Genomic DNA, 18,024 nt, shown 5'->3' with positions numbered 1-18,024 from the left:
TTGTTTTGCATCTTTCGAAGTAATTTACATTTCTGAACACGCAAAATCAAGTTTCCAATTTTTACACCGCAATGAAAAATTTAAGATTTTACGGTATGTCATTTTGTTGTTTTCGTGATTACTTTTCTCTTTTTGTTACATATAGGGCCTCTTACTATCGAGATGACAGTCATACAATTGTCTGATGTTATATGTCTGACGGTAATATTTTTGTATCTAATGGTTGTTTACGTTAATTAAAGAATCTTCATCCTTGGACATTAACTTTTACCGATAAGGAGACTGTATAAGCGGACTGCTTTCCGTGTGAAATCATCTAGCTTTGTTTGTATAGTGTTTTCTCTGAGAATATTAACGGGTGCTTGGCAGAGCCACATAACATTAGGCATTGTCTTACCTGAAAATGGCAGGGTGAACTATGAAGTAGGCATCAGAGTGCTCAGGGGCAATACAGTAAGCCTGCGTGATTAATTTCGAGTCTGGCCTGCAGTTTTGCGGCTTTTCGCTTGTCACGCTGTTTTATGTAGTTGTAGCACGAGAGGGAGTTTAGTGAAATTTTCTCTTCCTGTACTTGCCGCCACAAACAAGCTACAATTTAGGTGTGTTATTTCTCGCAGTATTGCCTCCTTAAATGAGCTGAGTTTGGGTGTGGTTTCAGTCGTAGTTAGCTTAGCTAAAAGTAGATCTAAGGAATCGGTCCGGCAAATGTAGCAGATGAGGAGGGGAAGTTAGAGATGGGATGATACGTACAGTCGTATGACTTTCGGGTACATGAGTCAGTACTTAAAAATGTGGAGCAACAGCATCAACGACGCATAGCAAACAATAAGATCCAGAAGCAGAACCATGTGCAGCAAGAAGACAAAAACTGATTGTCGCATGCCAATCATAGATAATGTATATAATTGGAGCTGTTGCATAAACTATAGTGTAGATATTGTAGACGTACGATTGATTAATGGATCCAGTAGGTAACCGAAAGAATACTCTGGCGTTAATACAAGCGCATGATAATTTTATGCGAGTGTAAGTTGTCTAACTAGTGGATTGGAACTTAGTTCAGTTACAATGTTTGAGAGTCCGGTCTGATACAGAAATATCTTGAGCAAAAATTCTAAACTATGGATTTGGGTAAAATTCCGTTTCAGAAAGGAAGGCTGAGTTTCAACGGAGTGTGAATAAAATTTTAGGCTGACGGAGCGTTAACATATTATGAATTTAAATCAAGTTTTTTTAGGAGTGCTGTAATTCAGACGAGATGGTGCCACGGCGTACTGAATTGCTGAAGACGACCTTCTGTAAGAGAATTTACTTGCTTTAACTCTGGAGTCGGTTGCACACTCACAAGATGCCAGATAAACATTCGAGATGTGAGCTGAGGGTCTCAGAGGTTGTTCTTTGCCAACATATTCGTCATTGGAGAGTGACTGGGAAACTAGCTACGCTGTACGATATGTCTGGTGCTTTGTTTGCAAGAAATCTACTGATACTGCGAATCCGATTCGTTTATCCTACGATGCCAAATGGAGAATAGAGCGTTGGACCGATGCAGCTGCTTGTGGCATCTCCGCCTTTCATAGGAAAAAACAATTCAGTGGATTTCTCTGTCCCTTCTCCACGTCGAGACCTTTTTTCCAAAAGCACATTAAAAATGAAGAGCTTAAGAACTTAGAAATTTCAGTTTATGAACACAATCTCACAAATAACACACAATAACAAATAAAAAAAATGGCTCTGAGCACTATGGGACTTAACATCTATGGTCATCAGTCCCCTAAAACTTAGAACTACTTAAACCTAAGTAACCTAAGGACATCACACAACACCCAGTCATCACGAGGCAGAGAAAATCCCTGACCCCGCCGGGAATTGAACCCGGGAACCTGGACGCGGGAAGCGAGAACGCTACCGCACGACCACGAGCTGCGGACACACAATAGCATTTGGTGAAACTAAAATCTTGTCTTATGCTTTTACATACTCGGATTCTACAGAAATTAGAATACGCCGCAACAACTCCAAGTGGGACAGGGGATATTACACTGTCCAATCGCATTAATGTGACCACCTGTCAAAAGCCTGAATAACCACTTTTTGCAGAGCGGGACGCTGCGAGACATGCAGGAAAAAGTCTGGAAGCTACCGACAAGGATATGGAGCCATACTGCCTCCAGTGACGTGGACAGCTGCTTTTCATGAGGATCCATAGCGGGATCAGCCCGATTGAGGTGGACCCACGGATTCTTGATTGGGTTAAAATCCTGGGAGTCTGGTGGTCAGGGAAATACGTTAAACTTGGCCTGGTGCTCCTCGAACGACGCACATACACTGCGAGCTGTGAGAGACGTTGCATTGTCCTGCTGGTAGATGCCGTCATGCTGAGGATAAACAAACTACGTGTAGGGGTAGACATGGTCCACATGGATAGATACATACTTGTGTTGATGCATTGTGCCTTTCAGAATGACTAGCTCACTCAGAGAAAGCTGTGAAAACATTTCCCAGACCAGAACACTTCCGTCTCTGGTCTGAACGCGTTTGCTTTCAGGCGTTTTATGTTGTACACGCCATCGGCCATCTGTCCGGTCGAGCGTAAAACGTGATTCATCTGAAAAGAGTGGAAGCATTTCTGAAACGGCTAAGTTTGCAGACTGTTCGAGTGCTGCCGTGTTTAAAATATTCTGTGTACGGAAAAATGGTGCTATTAAAATCCGAGGCCGAGGCAATTGTGGTGCACGACGAAGCCATTGAGGACAGGGATGAACGACAATTGAGGAGATGTGCGCAGGCCAATAGATGTGCAACTGCTGAGCAGCTGAGCGCCTACGTGAACTAATGGGATACAACAGTATTTCCACCGGCCGGACTGGCCGAGCGGTTCTAGGCGCTTCAGTCTGGAACCACGCGACCGCTTCGGTCGCAGGTTCGAATCCTGCCTCGGGCATGGATGTGTGTGATGTCCTTAGGTTAGTTAGGTTTAAGTAGTTCTAAGTTCTAGGGGACTGATGACCTCCGCTGTTAAGTCCCATAGTGCTCAGAGCCATTTTTGAACAGTATTTCCTAAACGACTGTACAGCGAATGTTGCTGCGCATGAGCCTCCGCAGCAGGCGCCTGATCCATGCATCCATACTTACAGCTGTTCATCGGCGATGAAGGCTGGAATCTACTCGCCAGTACCACAATTGGCCTCCACTGGACCGTGTGTATACCAACGTTGGTCTTCCAACATTGCTATTACAACTATGTTCGAAAGTACACCTACTACCTTTCATTGCACATTTATCATGTGAATGGACTGCGAAAATGCACAAGAATCTTTATGTACAAGAAGTGCCGTGAAACGGGCGATTTCAGTGACACAACGTCGGGCATTCGAGAATTTTAATCACAAGCGTAGTCTGTGGCAACGCATGTGCAGCAGCAGTGCATAGTGGAGTGGGGGATGCCGGTCCTCATGAGATCATTTGAATCTAGTAAGGAGACAGCGGAACACGCTTGTAGCTTAGACGTCAGAATGGAATACATTGATTACAGGTGTTAACAATACAGCAATCTGCCACAGATTTGGACCAAGGGATAAATATTCTCATAAACTTCTTGTATTAAACTGTTTTTAACTAATCGAAAAGTAAATGTTTTATAAAACAATTTGTGGAGTGTTGTGAAGTTCGAAGCAGCCAGAGGTGGGCCGAAGGTTGTCAAAATTTTAGTGCTGAATTTTAGAGCACTAATAAGTGAGTCTCGGCTCAGATTTGGTCTGGGACATATTATGTGTAACTTAAGATGAATTTTAGATTACTCTTCGACTGCTGGTGTGGCTAAGTTGGTCGGTATTTGAGATACAGTCCAGGAAGTTTGGAAATATACAAAATAAAGAGTGAATTTTGTATAATGTATGTAGCCTGAGTGATGACAGGTGTCAGTGATGTATTGCCAGTTTGTAGATGTATTTTTTTTTCAATTCTAGAGTACAGCATATTTAGCTGCCTCGAATAAATATTAATTAACTAGCGACATGCCCCGAGTTTGCACGATTAGTACGAAGTATCTACTTGTTTGATCTAGCGCTAATAAATTATACACTAAAACCTATCTCCTAAGTAGGTCTGTCAGTGAAACCATATTTAAATCCCTACAGTAGTTCCTGAGATTGGCCTTCACATACACATATACAGAACATATGGCGGGGGACTATAATTTATAATATGTACAGATATCACTCTCCTCTCTGGAGTTGCGGCGACTTTTACTTCACAACTTTTTCCGCCAGGTATGCCTCCTCTGTAGCTGACCAGCTCATAGCTCCCATCAGTGCCACGTGACATCACTTTAAATGCCAATTAAATATGAAGCAGATAACAATATATATGTTGCACACTCATCATTAATGTAATTATAAGTTACATACAATGACATTTCTGTCAATCAGTCTACCCACTAGTGAAAAACGCTAGAAATTCTGTTAAGTAGTTCCCAACACTAGACGTACGGAAACATATAGAAAAACACGGTGCCGGACTTTCAGTAATTTATATGGAAAGACACGGCTTCATTTTTTGGCTCCGTATCTCAGTCGGTAAAAAACGGAACCATAATAGGATTGCTTTGTTGCCTTTCCGACTGCATGTCTGTCCGTCTGTGAAGACTCCTTTTCGTCAGAAACTGGTAGAGGCACGAAGTTTAAGTTTGTGTCAATTACTAAGTTACGCAGTTCCTTGGCGGTGTAAAAAATAAAAAATAAAAAAAGCATCAACGTGAATAAAATAAAAAAATGTGGCCATTTATATCATACATTTTGATACTTGGAGCCTCAATCACCAAAACTTATAGATGAACTATTTACATGCGTGTCGGGCATTTTGGTCTAGCGGTAATGCGCTTTCTTCGAAAGCAGAGGTCGCGAGATCGAATCTCGGTCGGACAACAGATTTTTTCAGTCTTCGTTTTAATCCAGCCTTCACGTCTCAACGACGTGAGGAGTCGACAGTAATGAGAGGTCGTTCCTATTGAGGAACTGGGGTTGGTTGGGCACACGCAAATCCCCGAAGTGGCGCCCAACATAAATACTTGGACCTGGCGGCTGACCCGCACGAAATAATAATTATTATCTGAACAGATAATTAAGTTTGTACGGAACTTTCAGACCTCGTCGTACTCTCACTTGCCCGATTTTTTTAAGACAGTAGCACTGTAACACACAATTTAATTTAGGCAACAACATGCAAAAAATGTTGTCTGTAGACAATAAGTGCTGCATCTGTGAGGGACGAGGAGCTGCACCAAATTGAGTAATACGTATTTTTCCGAGGCTGTTTGGTACTCTTAAGCACTACATTTGAGTTGTAGCTCCCTGTGCGATGTGTTCGCCAGAAAAAGTTTATAGTGACTTCAGTGCCGCCTGAGGGCAAAGTGTTAGGGTGGATCTATTAAAAACCACAGAGGTAGCTCCTAAAAAGTTACAAAACACTAGTCAGTAAATATGTGATGGATTGTGTCATAACATCGTTGTTCTGAATATTCGCTAGTTTACGTAACTCGGTTACTATGATCTATGACCATTTGTGATCGTGTTCCAGAAATTAACAAAGAGTAGAGTACGTTTACTGTCCAAAATGTTATTTGCGTGAACCTGCAATCACGTAGTTTCCATGTGTGAATGCAAACTTTCTCATGTGATTGCCTAGCGTTGTTGCCCTTGGATCACGGGCTCCTGGGATCGATTCCCGGTCGGGTTGGGGATTTTCTCTGCCCGGGGACTCGGTTTTTGTGTTGTCTTCATCATTTCATCATCATCGTCATAGACTGGACTGCGTAAAAAATAGGAGTTTGAAAAAATTGCGACTTTGCAAGGGCGCTGATGACCGCGCAGTTGAGCGCCCCACAAACCAGTCATCGTCATAATCATCATCATCATCATCATCATCGTGTGACTGCACTAACATCTTGTCTAGGTTTCGTCGAGAAGCGATGTTTCGACAATTTTCAGGTCGTCATATCTTCTCGCATGTTTCTCCGTAGGTTTCTCCCGATATTGTAAACGGGTTCCACAAATGAATAGGTGAATTATTCCTATAAAAGTTGTAAGAGTATGTGGGTACAGTACAAGCGACGCCTCACCTTGTCACCTTGCTGTAGTCCACCTTTCTCTGCAGGCCCGCCCGGAACAGTCCACACGATGTAGGCGAACAGCCGTCCGTCGGCTCCCGTCTTTCCTCCGACGACACGCATTCCAAAACCACGAGCTGCAACATATAAGTGTGATGGCGTTAGCTCATGGCGCAGGCAGGGGATCGGCCGCATCAAGTGTACATCGCACCACTCAAACATAAGTTGGTTATGACTCTACCGACAGAGACTTTTGGCAAGTGGTATCCAAACTATCGTTACTAGTAAATGTAAGTTTCAACTATAAGGCATGTAATGTATCTGGAATCATGACAGATCGATACTGATATCAAAAACACATCTTCAGCTACTGATCACTACGTGCTGTAAACTGAAATACAACCAAAGCTTACAGAACAAATTACAGGAGTAATACCACAATATTCGAGCACAACATGTTCACATCTCTAATATCACAAATTTGATATGAGTTGAGATACACTACCGAATCAGAAGTATCCGGACACCCATTAGCGGACATTAATATATGGTGTGCCCACTATTCGCCTTTATTACAGCTTGAACACTTTCGATAAGGTATCTGAATGTCTGGGGGAATGGGAACTCATTCCTCTTCAAGAGACGGACGCATTGATGTTGGGCGCTGGGATCTGGAGCAATGTTCCCGTTGTAACTAGTGCCAAAGGTGTTCCCATGGGTCCAGTCGGGATTCTGGTTCAAATGGCTCCGGGCACTATGGGACTTAACTTCTGAGGTCATTAGTCCCCTAGAACTCAGAACTACTTAAACCTAACTAACCTAAAGACGTCACACACATCCATGCCCGAGGCAGGATTCGAACCTGCGACCGTTGTAGTCGCGCGGTTCCAGACTGTAGAGCCTAGAACCACTCGGCCACTCCGGCCGGCTCGGGATTCTGGAGAGGCCAGTCCATCTCAGGGATTTTAGTATCCACAAACCATTGGTTCACAGATCCTGCTTTATGGTAGGTGACTGTTAACGCTGATACAAACAATCAACATTTCTGAACTGTTTCTCTACTGTACGCAGTACACGATATTGTCAAATGTATTCATATCCTCCCGCATTTATCGTTTCCTTAAACGCAATAAGGGACCACGCCCTAACCACGAAAAACACCGCCATACTGTTACACCACTTCCTCCGTACTTCAGTGTTGGCGCTATACCCGGAGGGCGGTAACGTTCATTGTGTACAGGTTGGGCCATGAGCTCACTCATATCAATACCTATACTTGAGGAACCTCTTTGGATTTCGTTGTTTAGCTACGGTTTCTGTGGCGTCTCATGAGGTAGCGCCTCTGCGGCACCTCGAGCGACGTTTAAGCGCGCACGAAATTCACACAAGGGTGCGTCTGCTGGGGTTGAGTAACGCTCAAAGAGTCTTCCTGGATCGCGACCTGGTATTGCCAGCCATGACTTCTGCATGCTCAATTTGTTTGTGGCGTATTTACTTTGCGTCTAGTGGAGAGTCGACACTTTCCTCAGTCTGCGCTGCGCCGAATCACACTCTGATGGTAGACCTGCCTTAGCCAGGTTACAGAAAACCTAGGGGCCTTGTACAAAGATTTTGATGATGAGGACCATGTTCTTATAGTAGCAGGAGGAGGAAACAGCCTGTCTAGCAGTTCGGACTATAGTATTAGATGTGACCTGGATGTAATAGGAGCAGCAGCAGCTCACACTCGTGCGGGTTTTGTGGATGTTTTGCAGCGCCATGACCAGCCCTGTGTTAATACGGCTGTCAACCGTGTTAACAGAGAGCTAGAGGCGGGGGGGGGGGGGGGGGAGGGAGAGTTACTGTAGGCAGAAACTAAATCTCATATCTGTGGTGTTGATGCAATTGGGAGATTGGGGGCTACACTAGTCATGGCCTGCACCTGAGTAGGAGGGGAAGGATAGATTAGTTGATCTTCTTGCAGAAAATGTAAGGGGGCCACATGCACACAATACAAAATACCTGTGATTACTGGAATAAGAGGGACACATTTTTAGGTTAGAGTCAGGTTACAGACAGAGAGTATTGAAAGAGATTAAGTCAGAACAGTGCCATAATGTCTGTAGCAGTATCCAAAGAAATAAAATTTGTATGTTTCATCAGAACATTAGAGGATTGAAAAATAAGATAGATGAGCTTCTTGTATGCCTAGAAAATGGGGTAGATTCTGAAGGTATAGATGTTTTATGTCTCTCTGATCACTATGTAACCGCAGGGATGGAGAAGTTAAATTTAAGGGATTACAGATTAGCATCTTATTCATGCAGGGTCAACATGGAAAACGGAGGAGTTGCTACTTATATAAAAACTGGACATAAGGTCAAAAATATTGAAACAAATAGTTTTCGTGTAGAACAGATCCTTGAAGCATGTGCTTGTGAGTTGCTACTGCAATATACTTCTATAGTTATTGTAACAGTCTACAGATCACCTCAAGGTAACTTACTTCTAGTCATGAAAGATCTAGAGGCATGATGCAAGAGGACCTTCGTCCGCGACATATGTGGAAGAAGGCCAGGATAGAAAAGGTGCTACCAGGAAGAGACGGCAGGGTAAGGACGATAACACTCCGGACAACAGAAGGTCACATCATTAGTCGTCCTGTGCAGCTGGTCGTACCTTTGGAGGTCGACCAGGGTGGGGAGGATGTCACAGAGTGATGCACTTCAGGCAAGTGAGAGACTGTTTGTTTACTCTTAGGACAATGTATCTTTGGCTTGTTGTATGGTTGGTTCTGTGACTATGTATTAAAGTGTTTTTAGACTGCTAATCGCTGCTCTACTGTGATTCACGACATAAAGAGACAAAGAGAAGCAGTTAGTGGTTTGTGGTGATGTTAATGTAGAGTTCTTAAAAGATACGGATAGGAAAAATGACCTAGAATCTTTGTTTGGCTGTCTCAATCTAGTATCTGTTGTAAATTTCCAATTCGTGTGCAGCAGGATAGTAGGTCACTTATCGATAACATTTTCATAGTTCTCAGGCAGAAACAATTATTTTGTACCCAGTAGTTAATGGCCTATCTGATAATGATGCACAGTTAATGGAAATACCACATACAGCACCTTATAGCCTTCAGGTAGGTACATACAAGGCAGGGAGGCTTATTGATGCGTACAGGGTGCAGAGTTTTACGAGCAGCCTAGAAGAGGTAGAATGGGATGAAGTATACACAAAAAATGATGCTGATGCCAAATTCAATTTAATCCACCGTAAATTTGTCTCAATATTAGAGAGTTGCTTCCCTGAAACGTTATCCAAAAAGTCATTACAAAGTCAAGTAAGCCATGGATTGCTAAGTGAATTAAGATATCGTGTAAGAGGAAGAGGGAAGTATATGGACAGGCCAGAATAAGTCAGGATCCGACGTTAGTTGCTTACTACAAAAGACACTATAAAATTTTGAGGAAAGTCATTAAGAAGTCGAGAAGCTTATGTGTTTTGACAGAAATTAATAATACGGATAGTAAGATTAAAACTATATGAAATATTGTCAAACGGGAGACGGGGCAGCCTGCCAGCGCACAGAATACCATAGCAATAAAGCTAAATAATGATGTTGTGAGTGATAATTCACAAGTTGCAAGTATTTTTAACAATCACTTTCTGACTCTAGCAGCAAAAGCAAGGTTAAAGGGTTCAGTTGCAGAAGCAAAAAAATATGTTAAAAAGTCATTCCCCAGGACTTTAGGCTTTTAGAAATAGCGCCTACATCCCCCACTGAAATTAAGGGAATTATAAATATACTGAAAAACAAGAGCCGATGTGGTCTCTAACAGAATTTTGAAGAGTTGTTCTAATTTAATAAGTGGAGCCCTTTGTGATACACAGGGTGCCCCAAAAAGAATGACCCGACTTTAACTTGTAATAATATTGAGACAAATGTCACTAGGTAACTGAAACAGCGCTAGATGTAATCGGAATGGTCTCGAGTTTCAGAAAAAATCCGCTAGATGTCGCTACGAGCACTGACCTGGAGCGTGCAGCCAGTCTCGCGCAATATGGCGTCCGCATAACAGAAGGCGTATTGTGTTATTGAAGTTAATCGTACTCAATGAGTGTTCGCCGTTCAGCGGACGTTTCATATTCGATTTCGTGCTAAACCATCAATACCAAAGAACATTCGACGGTGGTATAAACAGTTTGAAGAAACAGGGTGCCTCTGTAAAGGAAAAAGTCCTGGCCGGCCACGCGTTCCTGAACAAACAGCGGAACAAATCTGACGAGCATTTGAGCGGAGCCCCCCAAGTCTACGCGTCGCGCTAGCTGAGAACTTGCGTTACGGCGAATGACAGTGTGGCGTGTGTTACGGCGTCCTTAAGAAAAAAAAAATTAAAAAAAAATGTGTGTGTGAAATCTTATGGGACTTAACTGCTAAGGTCATCAGTCCCTAAGCTTACACACTACCTAATCTAAATTATCCTAAGGACAAACACACTCACCCATGCCCGAGGGAGGACTCGAACATCCGTCGGGACCAGCCGCACAGTCCATAACTGCAGCGGCCAAGACCGTTCGGCTAATCCCGCGCGGCCGACGTTTAGCACTCAAACCATACCGGTTACAACTGGTACAAGCCATTCGAATTACTGACAAAGCGAAGCGAGCGGACTTTAGCAATGCTATTCTAGAGGACATGGAAGATGACACTTTCATGTCACGGTTGATATTCAGCAATGAGGCAACTTTCCATATTAGCGGCAAGGTTCACCGTCTTAATGTGCGTATATGGGGGCTCGAAAATCCTCATGAACGTGATTCGCCAGAAGTGAATGTTTTTTGTGCTGTTTCGCAAAGCAAGGTTTATGGACCCTACTTTTTTGAGGAAAACACCGTAACAGGACAATCACATCTTGCAATGCTATGGAACTGGTTATTTCCACAACGTGACTCTGGCAATTTCCTCTATCAGAAAGATGGAGCACCACCGCACTGGCACAACAAAGTGCGCAGGTTCCTCAATGCCAACGTGCCTCAACGTTGGATAGGGCGTACAGGATCACGAGACCAGGCTTCACACTCTTGGCCTCCTAGGTCCCCTGACACCATGTGATTTCTTCCTGTGGGGATATGTTAAACAACGTGTTTACGTTCCTCCCTTACCTCATGACATTGATGAACTAAAAACCAGAATATCAGCTGCTGTAGCTTCAGTGACCGAAGACACGTTACATTCAGTTTGGGATGAATTTGGCTATCGGCTAGATGTCGTTCGTGGAGCCAGTGGAGGACATATTGGACATTTATGATTGATTTTTATAAACTTCTGTCTTTCCTGAGTAATTTAGTATGCAATTTGTTGGAGTTAAGCCCTTATTCCCAATAAATAATTCTATTTAAAATCGGATAATTATTTTTTTTTTTGGACACCCTGTATGTAATGCTTTACTGGCATAGGGAATTTTTCCAGACAGATTGAAATACACAATTGTTAAACCTCTTCATAAGAAAGGGGACAAGAGTGACTTAAATAACTATAATCTCATTACTCACTTCATTTTCTAAAATATTCGAAAAGGTTATGTATTCAAGAGTAGTCTCACATTTAAGTTAACATAATTTACTCAGGATGTCATAGTTCGGATTCTGGACGGATTACTCGACTGAGAATGCTATCTACACGTTTACTCATCAAACAGTACAAGGCAAAAATAACAAATTATCGCCAGCTGGTATTTTTTGTGATCTTTCCAAGGCATTTGACTGTGTGGATCATATCACACTCTTAGAAAAACTCAGATATTATGGAATTGAAGGCTGTACACACAGCTGGTTTGAATCATACTTAACGAACAGAAAGCAAAAAGCTATGCTGAATAACACAAATAATGTTGGGATGGTGGTAAATTCTAGTGAATGGGGAGCTATCACAAAGGGAGTCCCACAGGGTTCAATTTTGGGTCCTCTGCTGTTCCTTATTCATGTGAATGACCTCTCACTTAACGTTCGGCAAGCAGAACTAGTACTTTTTGCAGATGGCACGAGTGTTATCATAAATCCCATTCCAGAAAAAGCAGCTGAAGATATTGTTAAGGATGTTTTTCAAAGAACTATTACGTATTCCTCAGAAAATGGATTCTCCCTTAATTTTGAAAAAAACTCACTATATCCAGTTCTGTACACCGAACAGAGTCATACTGACAACTGATATAGCATATGAACAGGGCTCAATTAACAGGGTAGATTTCTCCAAATTTTTGGGTGTTCACATTGATGACAACTTTAACTGGAAGAAGCATATTACTGAGCTTCTCAAATAATTAAGTTCAGCTTCTTTTGCTCTTCGTATAATCGCTAGTCTCGGTAATAAACAGATCAACCTCCTAACGTACTTTGCATATTTCCATTCAATAATGTCTTATGGAATAGTTTTCTGGGGTAACTCACCACTTAGACGTAAAGTATTCATTGTACAAAAAGAGCAGTGAGAAAAATTAGTGGTGTTTACCCACGGACGATATGTAGACACCTATTCAAGGAGTTAGATACTTTAACTGCACCATCAGAGTACATATATTCGCTGATGAAATTCGTTACAAATAATCCATCTCAATTCGCGAAGAACAGTGATGTTCATAGGTACAACACTAGAGGGAAAAATGACTTTTCCTATCCGTTATTGAAGCTGTCAGTTGGTCGAAAATGAGTACATTCTTCAGCAACAAAAATCTTTGATCATTTGCGCAACAGCATAAAGTGTCTGGCAGGTAGCACATCAAGTTTTAAACCTAGCTTAAAATCATTTCTTTTGGACAACTCCTATTCCATGGACGAGTTTCTGTTTCAGAACTAGTAAAAAAAATTGTACTTCTAAATGTAGTTGCATGTGTAAAACTAAAAAATTCAGTAATATTAATATTAGCACTTTTCATGTGTGTGTGTATATATATCTTGTAATCTGACTTGTTCCACATCATATCGATAAAATAATCGTGAAAATGGTCTACGGAACATGACATAACTAAACTAAACTGTTTCCTGGTGCCTCTGGGTGGCGAACGAGGCCACGTACACCAAGGCAGGCAGACCTCGACGGGGGCACTTCCGTGTTTACTGAGCGTGTGTCATCAGCTCAAAAAAATGGCTCTGAGCACTATGGGACTTAACATCAGTGGTCATCAGTCCCCTAGAACTTAGAACTACTTAAACCTAACTAACCTAAGGACATCACACACATCCATGCCCGAGGCAGGATTCGAACCTGCGACTGTAGCAGTCGCGCAGCTCCGGACTGAGCGCCTAGAACCGCGAGACCACCGCGGCCGGCGTGTCATCAGCGGCACATCATATTTCTGTACTAGTTACTAGTATGGAACAGACATCCGACATTACCTTAGAATAGATTATATGGTAAGCATGATCACAATGACCACACATGTTAACTGACTGATTCTATTTGTTTACATTGCATATGATAACATGTTATTCTGAAATATCTTACATCATTGTTCCACTGGACTGTACAACAAACGAAAGTGCTCACGCAAACTATGACGGTGTACCCACCGTTTGGCAGGTTTACTAATCAATGTATATTTTGATCTGAAGACAGCTTGTACGTAAGCAGTAACTAGTTAAGAAACAAAATTGCGATCTTGACTGCCACGGATTTTTCCAAATCCACACCGTCAAACTTCTCGTGACAATGACGCATTTCATATCCACCCAGAACATCGCCTGTTACCATTGCATTGTAGACATTTCGCGGTACCACAGAGATTCACACGGTTCTTTAAAAGAAGACAGAGCTTCACCAGAGCTAGAGTCCGTTATCTGTGTACCTCACTGTCTTCTCACTGTGCGCATTGCTGTATATGTAACCGAATTGGCGTAAGTTACTCATTCGCCGAGATGCCTCGACGATGTGTGCATCATGTATTCTGCTGGGGTCCTACTATTTACAAAACTGTTTTAGGTGCAGAGAGAGACTAGGCCTATAATATGAATGTTGATGTTCTACGTGGTCAAACTGTGCTTCGTGGTGGACGTTTACATTTTACTTTAAGTGACGTCGAAGTTGTTCCTGGAACAGCACTGCTTAACGTCGTATTGATTCTGTATTACGTTCATTGTTACAAGTTTGGAAAACTTTCCGCCTTATGATTTGATTGCTTATGGAACTTTTACGATTACTCGATATGAAAAGGCGACCCGAACTGATATTTCCGGCAATTTTTTATTGATAATCGTATGTGTATATGGGCACGTAGTAAGTGTAAATTATCGAGAGACAACAGTGTATTGCATTTATTTGGGCTATGAAGTTTAAACTGATTGGTGATATGACTTTCTACAATAGTATTTAGGAATCTGTAGAAGTTAGAGATGTAACATAATAGGACAAAGAAAAGAAAAGTCTCTGGTAATCCATCAAGTGGGACTGCAGCCGGTCACGTAGTACTTGAATAATGATGACAAAACAAGCTGCTGTATTTTGATCTAACGTCCTTTATTCTTTTTTAAAACGTGCCACCAGTTTCGACACCACATGGTGTCATCTTCAGGCCCCGAACGTAACCTGTCATCCACTACCGTTTCATGTGCAATGAACAGAATCGTATGCAGTGGACCAAAATTAACATGTTGGGCTTATTATTGCCACGGAACGTACGAAATCCAGTTAATTTTGGCCCGTTGCATACGATTCTGTTCATTGCACACGAAAACGGTTGTGGATGGCAGGTTACGTTAGGAACCTGAAGATGACACCATGTGTTGTCGAAACTGGTAGTAAGTTTCAAAAAAGAATAATCGACGTTAGATCCAAGTATAGCTTCTGGTTTTGTCATAATTTTTCAAGTAAGAAAAGAAAAGGTCGTATGGAATGGTTGGTTGGACTCCGTTTGTTCAACTGTCTATCTGCGACAGGTTTTCCTCCGCCACGCACAACTTCTCTTTTGCTAAAGTTGTTCGAGAATTTTGTTTTATGCGGATTTGTTGTGCGTGGGTAATGGTGTTTGATGTTTGTATGTGTTCTGATATAGTGATGTCAGTCTTGTGTCATATGGTAACGAGAAAAGGGAGAAGATGAAACACTGTGCCGGGACATTGTCTGTTTCTATCGAATAACACCAACGGGTCCACAGACGGAAGGAGAACTATCTGCGAATACAAGGTCGCATGCGCTTGTTGAAGAGAAACTGCGGGAAGTTTCGGAATTGGTTTCAGGACGTAAAGTCTTATTGTCAGGAAACTTGCCGGCGAAATACTAGCGGTGGAAATTTCTCCCACCAACAGAATTAGAAGCTGCTGCCTTCGAGTCGAGAGCCACCGCACAGGCCTACGTTAGCAGCCTCGGCTAAGGCGGCCAGTAACAGGACAAAAGTCGGCGTAATTACGGTATCGTGTTGCCGCCTAATTTATAAAACGTTTAGTGCAATTCTGAAACGCCTTCAGGTGAGCCGATCCGTTGGTTCTGTTGAGCTGAATTCGGTTTTTCTATATTCTTTGGTACCTTTTATTGCCGGTGCATTCGTGGCTTTGAACTGGGAAGAAAGAACTATGTTTATTGTGCATTCATGCTATATTTCTGTATTCCTTTTCCCACTACTGATCATGTCCGATACACAGAGTGCGTATCTGCGTATGATACTTCAAAATGCTTTGGTTCGAGAAGACGAGCTCTTGTAATGGTAGTGGCAGATTTACCAACTTTTGTGTAGAGCTCGCTTAGAGTTACACTGGGCCAAAGAGACATTAGTGACCACAGTCAGCAGTTACTACGTGGGTTGGTACAAGTAGCGAGGACCTATTTTCTTTCACCTTTGGTGCTGCTTGTAGACTGAGGTCCGGTAGCTTCGAGCAGCACGGCACCCTGGGTATTCGGTAAGCGAACGCGTCCTTTCAGGTCAACTGTAGTAGTGTAAGTTAGAAATCTGCAAAGTATAGGATAGTGTAATTTCAGGTTCTACGGTGTTTATTTCAGTGGTAAACATAGTAAATTATACGAGGGACGTTTGAAAAGACCGTGCAAAAATAAAAACTACTTACGTTTTTGGGGTAAACATTTTTTATTTTTCGACGTAGTCTCCTTTTATACTCATACACTTCGTCCAACGCTGTTGTAATTTGCTGCTCCCTTCCGAATATTAGGAATTGTCCAAGTCTGCAAAATAGCTATTAGTTGTTGCAATCACCTCCTCGTTTGAATAAAATCTTTGTCCCGCCAGCCATTTCTTTAAATTGGGGAACAAATAGTAGTCGGAGCCAAGTCTGGAGAATAGGTGGAATGTGAAACGAGTTGTAATCCTATTTCCATTAATTGCTGTGTGCTAGTGCACTGTCATGATGGAAAAGGACTTCTTTGTGGTCCAATCGCCGGCGTTTTTCTTGCAACTCGGTTTTCAAACGCTCGAATTACAATGAATAATATTCATCTGTAATAGTTTTACCCTTTTACAGATAGTCGATGAGGCTTATTCCTTGCGAATCCCAAAAGACAGTCGTCATAACCTTTTCGGCCGAAGGAATGGTTTTCGCCTTTTTTGGTGCAGATTCTCCCTTGGTAACCCATTGTTTAGATTGTTGTTTGGTCTCAGGAGTATAGTAATGTATCCATGTTTCATCCACAGTGATGAACCAATGCTTAAAGTCCTGCGGATTCTTCCTGAACAGCTGCAAACCATCCTTGCAGCACTTGCAATCGTGGAACCCATCTTGCGGACAGCTTTCTCATGTCGAAATATTTATGCAAAATATTATGTACCCGTTCATTCGAGGTGCTCACAGCACTAGAAATCTCACGCACCTTAACTCTTCTCTCATCCGCCATCATATCATGGATTTTATCAATGATTTCTGGAGTTATAACCTCCACAGGGCGGCCAGAACGTTTAGCATCACTTGTGCACATATGGCCACTCAGAAAATTTTGAAACCATTTATAAACTGTTCTAATCGAAGGTGCACAGTCACCTTAATGTTTATCAAGCTTTTCGTTAGTCTCCTGAGGCGTTTTGCCTTTTATAAAGTAATGTTTAATCAACACACGAAATACTTTTTGGTCCATTTTTTGACAATCACTTGTCTCCCTTATTCACACGGATGCCAAACACAAAGAAATAGACCAATATGGCTGAACCTTGGTTTGCGTTCTTTGCAAAGACGCTACTAACTAAACATGACCTCGATGCGCGCCGGTGGTGCCATTCCTCGGACTTTGCACGGACTTTTCAAACGACCCGCGTACCGTGCAGTTCATTTCAGTTAGGCAGTGGTGTTACATTCCGTTTCTTTAGTCTGATCCTTTGTCCTACCGTATCTTAGCCACGGGTATCTCATTTCAGTTAATGTGGATCTCTTGTGAATATATTGTGCATTTTCTATGTATTCGTACTAGAATTATTTGTCTGTTGTCCGATTCTCTTTCATTTCGCGAGTTTGGCTTTCTTGCGAGATAGTGAATCGCCACCACATGCTTCTCATGTGGCAGACTGAGCTTTCAGCTCTGCTAATTCATCCTCTTTTGCTGTTGCCCTTTTAATAATCTTCCGTATCAGAGTGAATTTGTTTTATTCGAATATCTTTCTCGAGTTGTGTGTTTTACGTTGTGTTTCTTATCTTACTTGAATTAGATCATGTACCTTCTCGGCAAGTGGTGAGCTCTCAAAACACCATAATCATTTATTTAACTTCGTCGTTCAATCTAAATTCCTTATGACGCTCCAAATTGCTTTTGTTCCGAATGTTCCCGTATTTTTCGTATTTCCGAAGCTGGGAATTTCTATGCAAGTTACTGACAACGCCGTTGACCGGTAAAATCTTAGCCCGCGTCTCGTGGTCGTGCGGTAGCGTTCTCGCTTCCCACGCCCGGGTTCCCGGGTTCGATTCCCGGCGGGGTCAGGGATTTTCTCTGCCTCGTGATGGCTGGGTGTTGTGTG

At 42.3% G+C, this 18,024-nt stretch overlaps 1 protein-coding gene across 1 annotated transcript in view; it reads right to left on the bottom strand.

Moving 5' to 3' along the window:
* LOC126252363 (regulating synaptic membrane exocytosis protein 2-like) overlaps positions 1–6,301 on the bottom strand; it is a 307,507-nt gene extending 301,206 nt beyond the window's left edge. Inside the window, exon 1 of the mRNA XM_049953255.1 lies at positions 6,119–6,301. Coding sequence (XP_049809212.1) covers positions 6,119–6,301 — 183 coding nt within the window. The remainder of the gene's footprint in view (positions 1–6,118) is intronic.
* Between the last annotated feature and the right edge of the window lie 11,723 nt (positions 6,302–18,024).

Source organism: Schistocerca nitens, chromosome 4 (genome assembly GCF_023898315.1).
Source record: "Schistocerca nitens isolate TAMUIC-IGC-003100 chromosome 4, iqSchNite1.1, whole genome shotgun sequence".
In the NCBI taxonomy this organism is placed as follows: domain Eukaryota; kingdom Metazoa; phylum Arthropoda; class Insecta; order Orthoptera; family Acrididae; genus Schistocerca; species Schistocerca nitens.
This window is presented reverse-complemented; position numbering and strand designations above follow the sequence as displayed.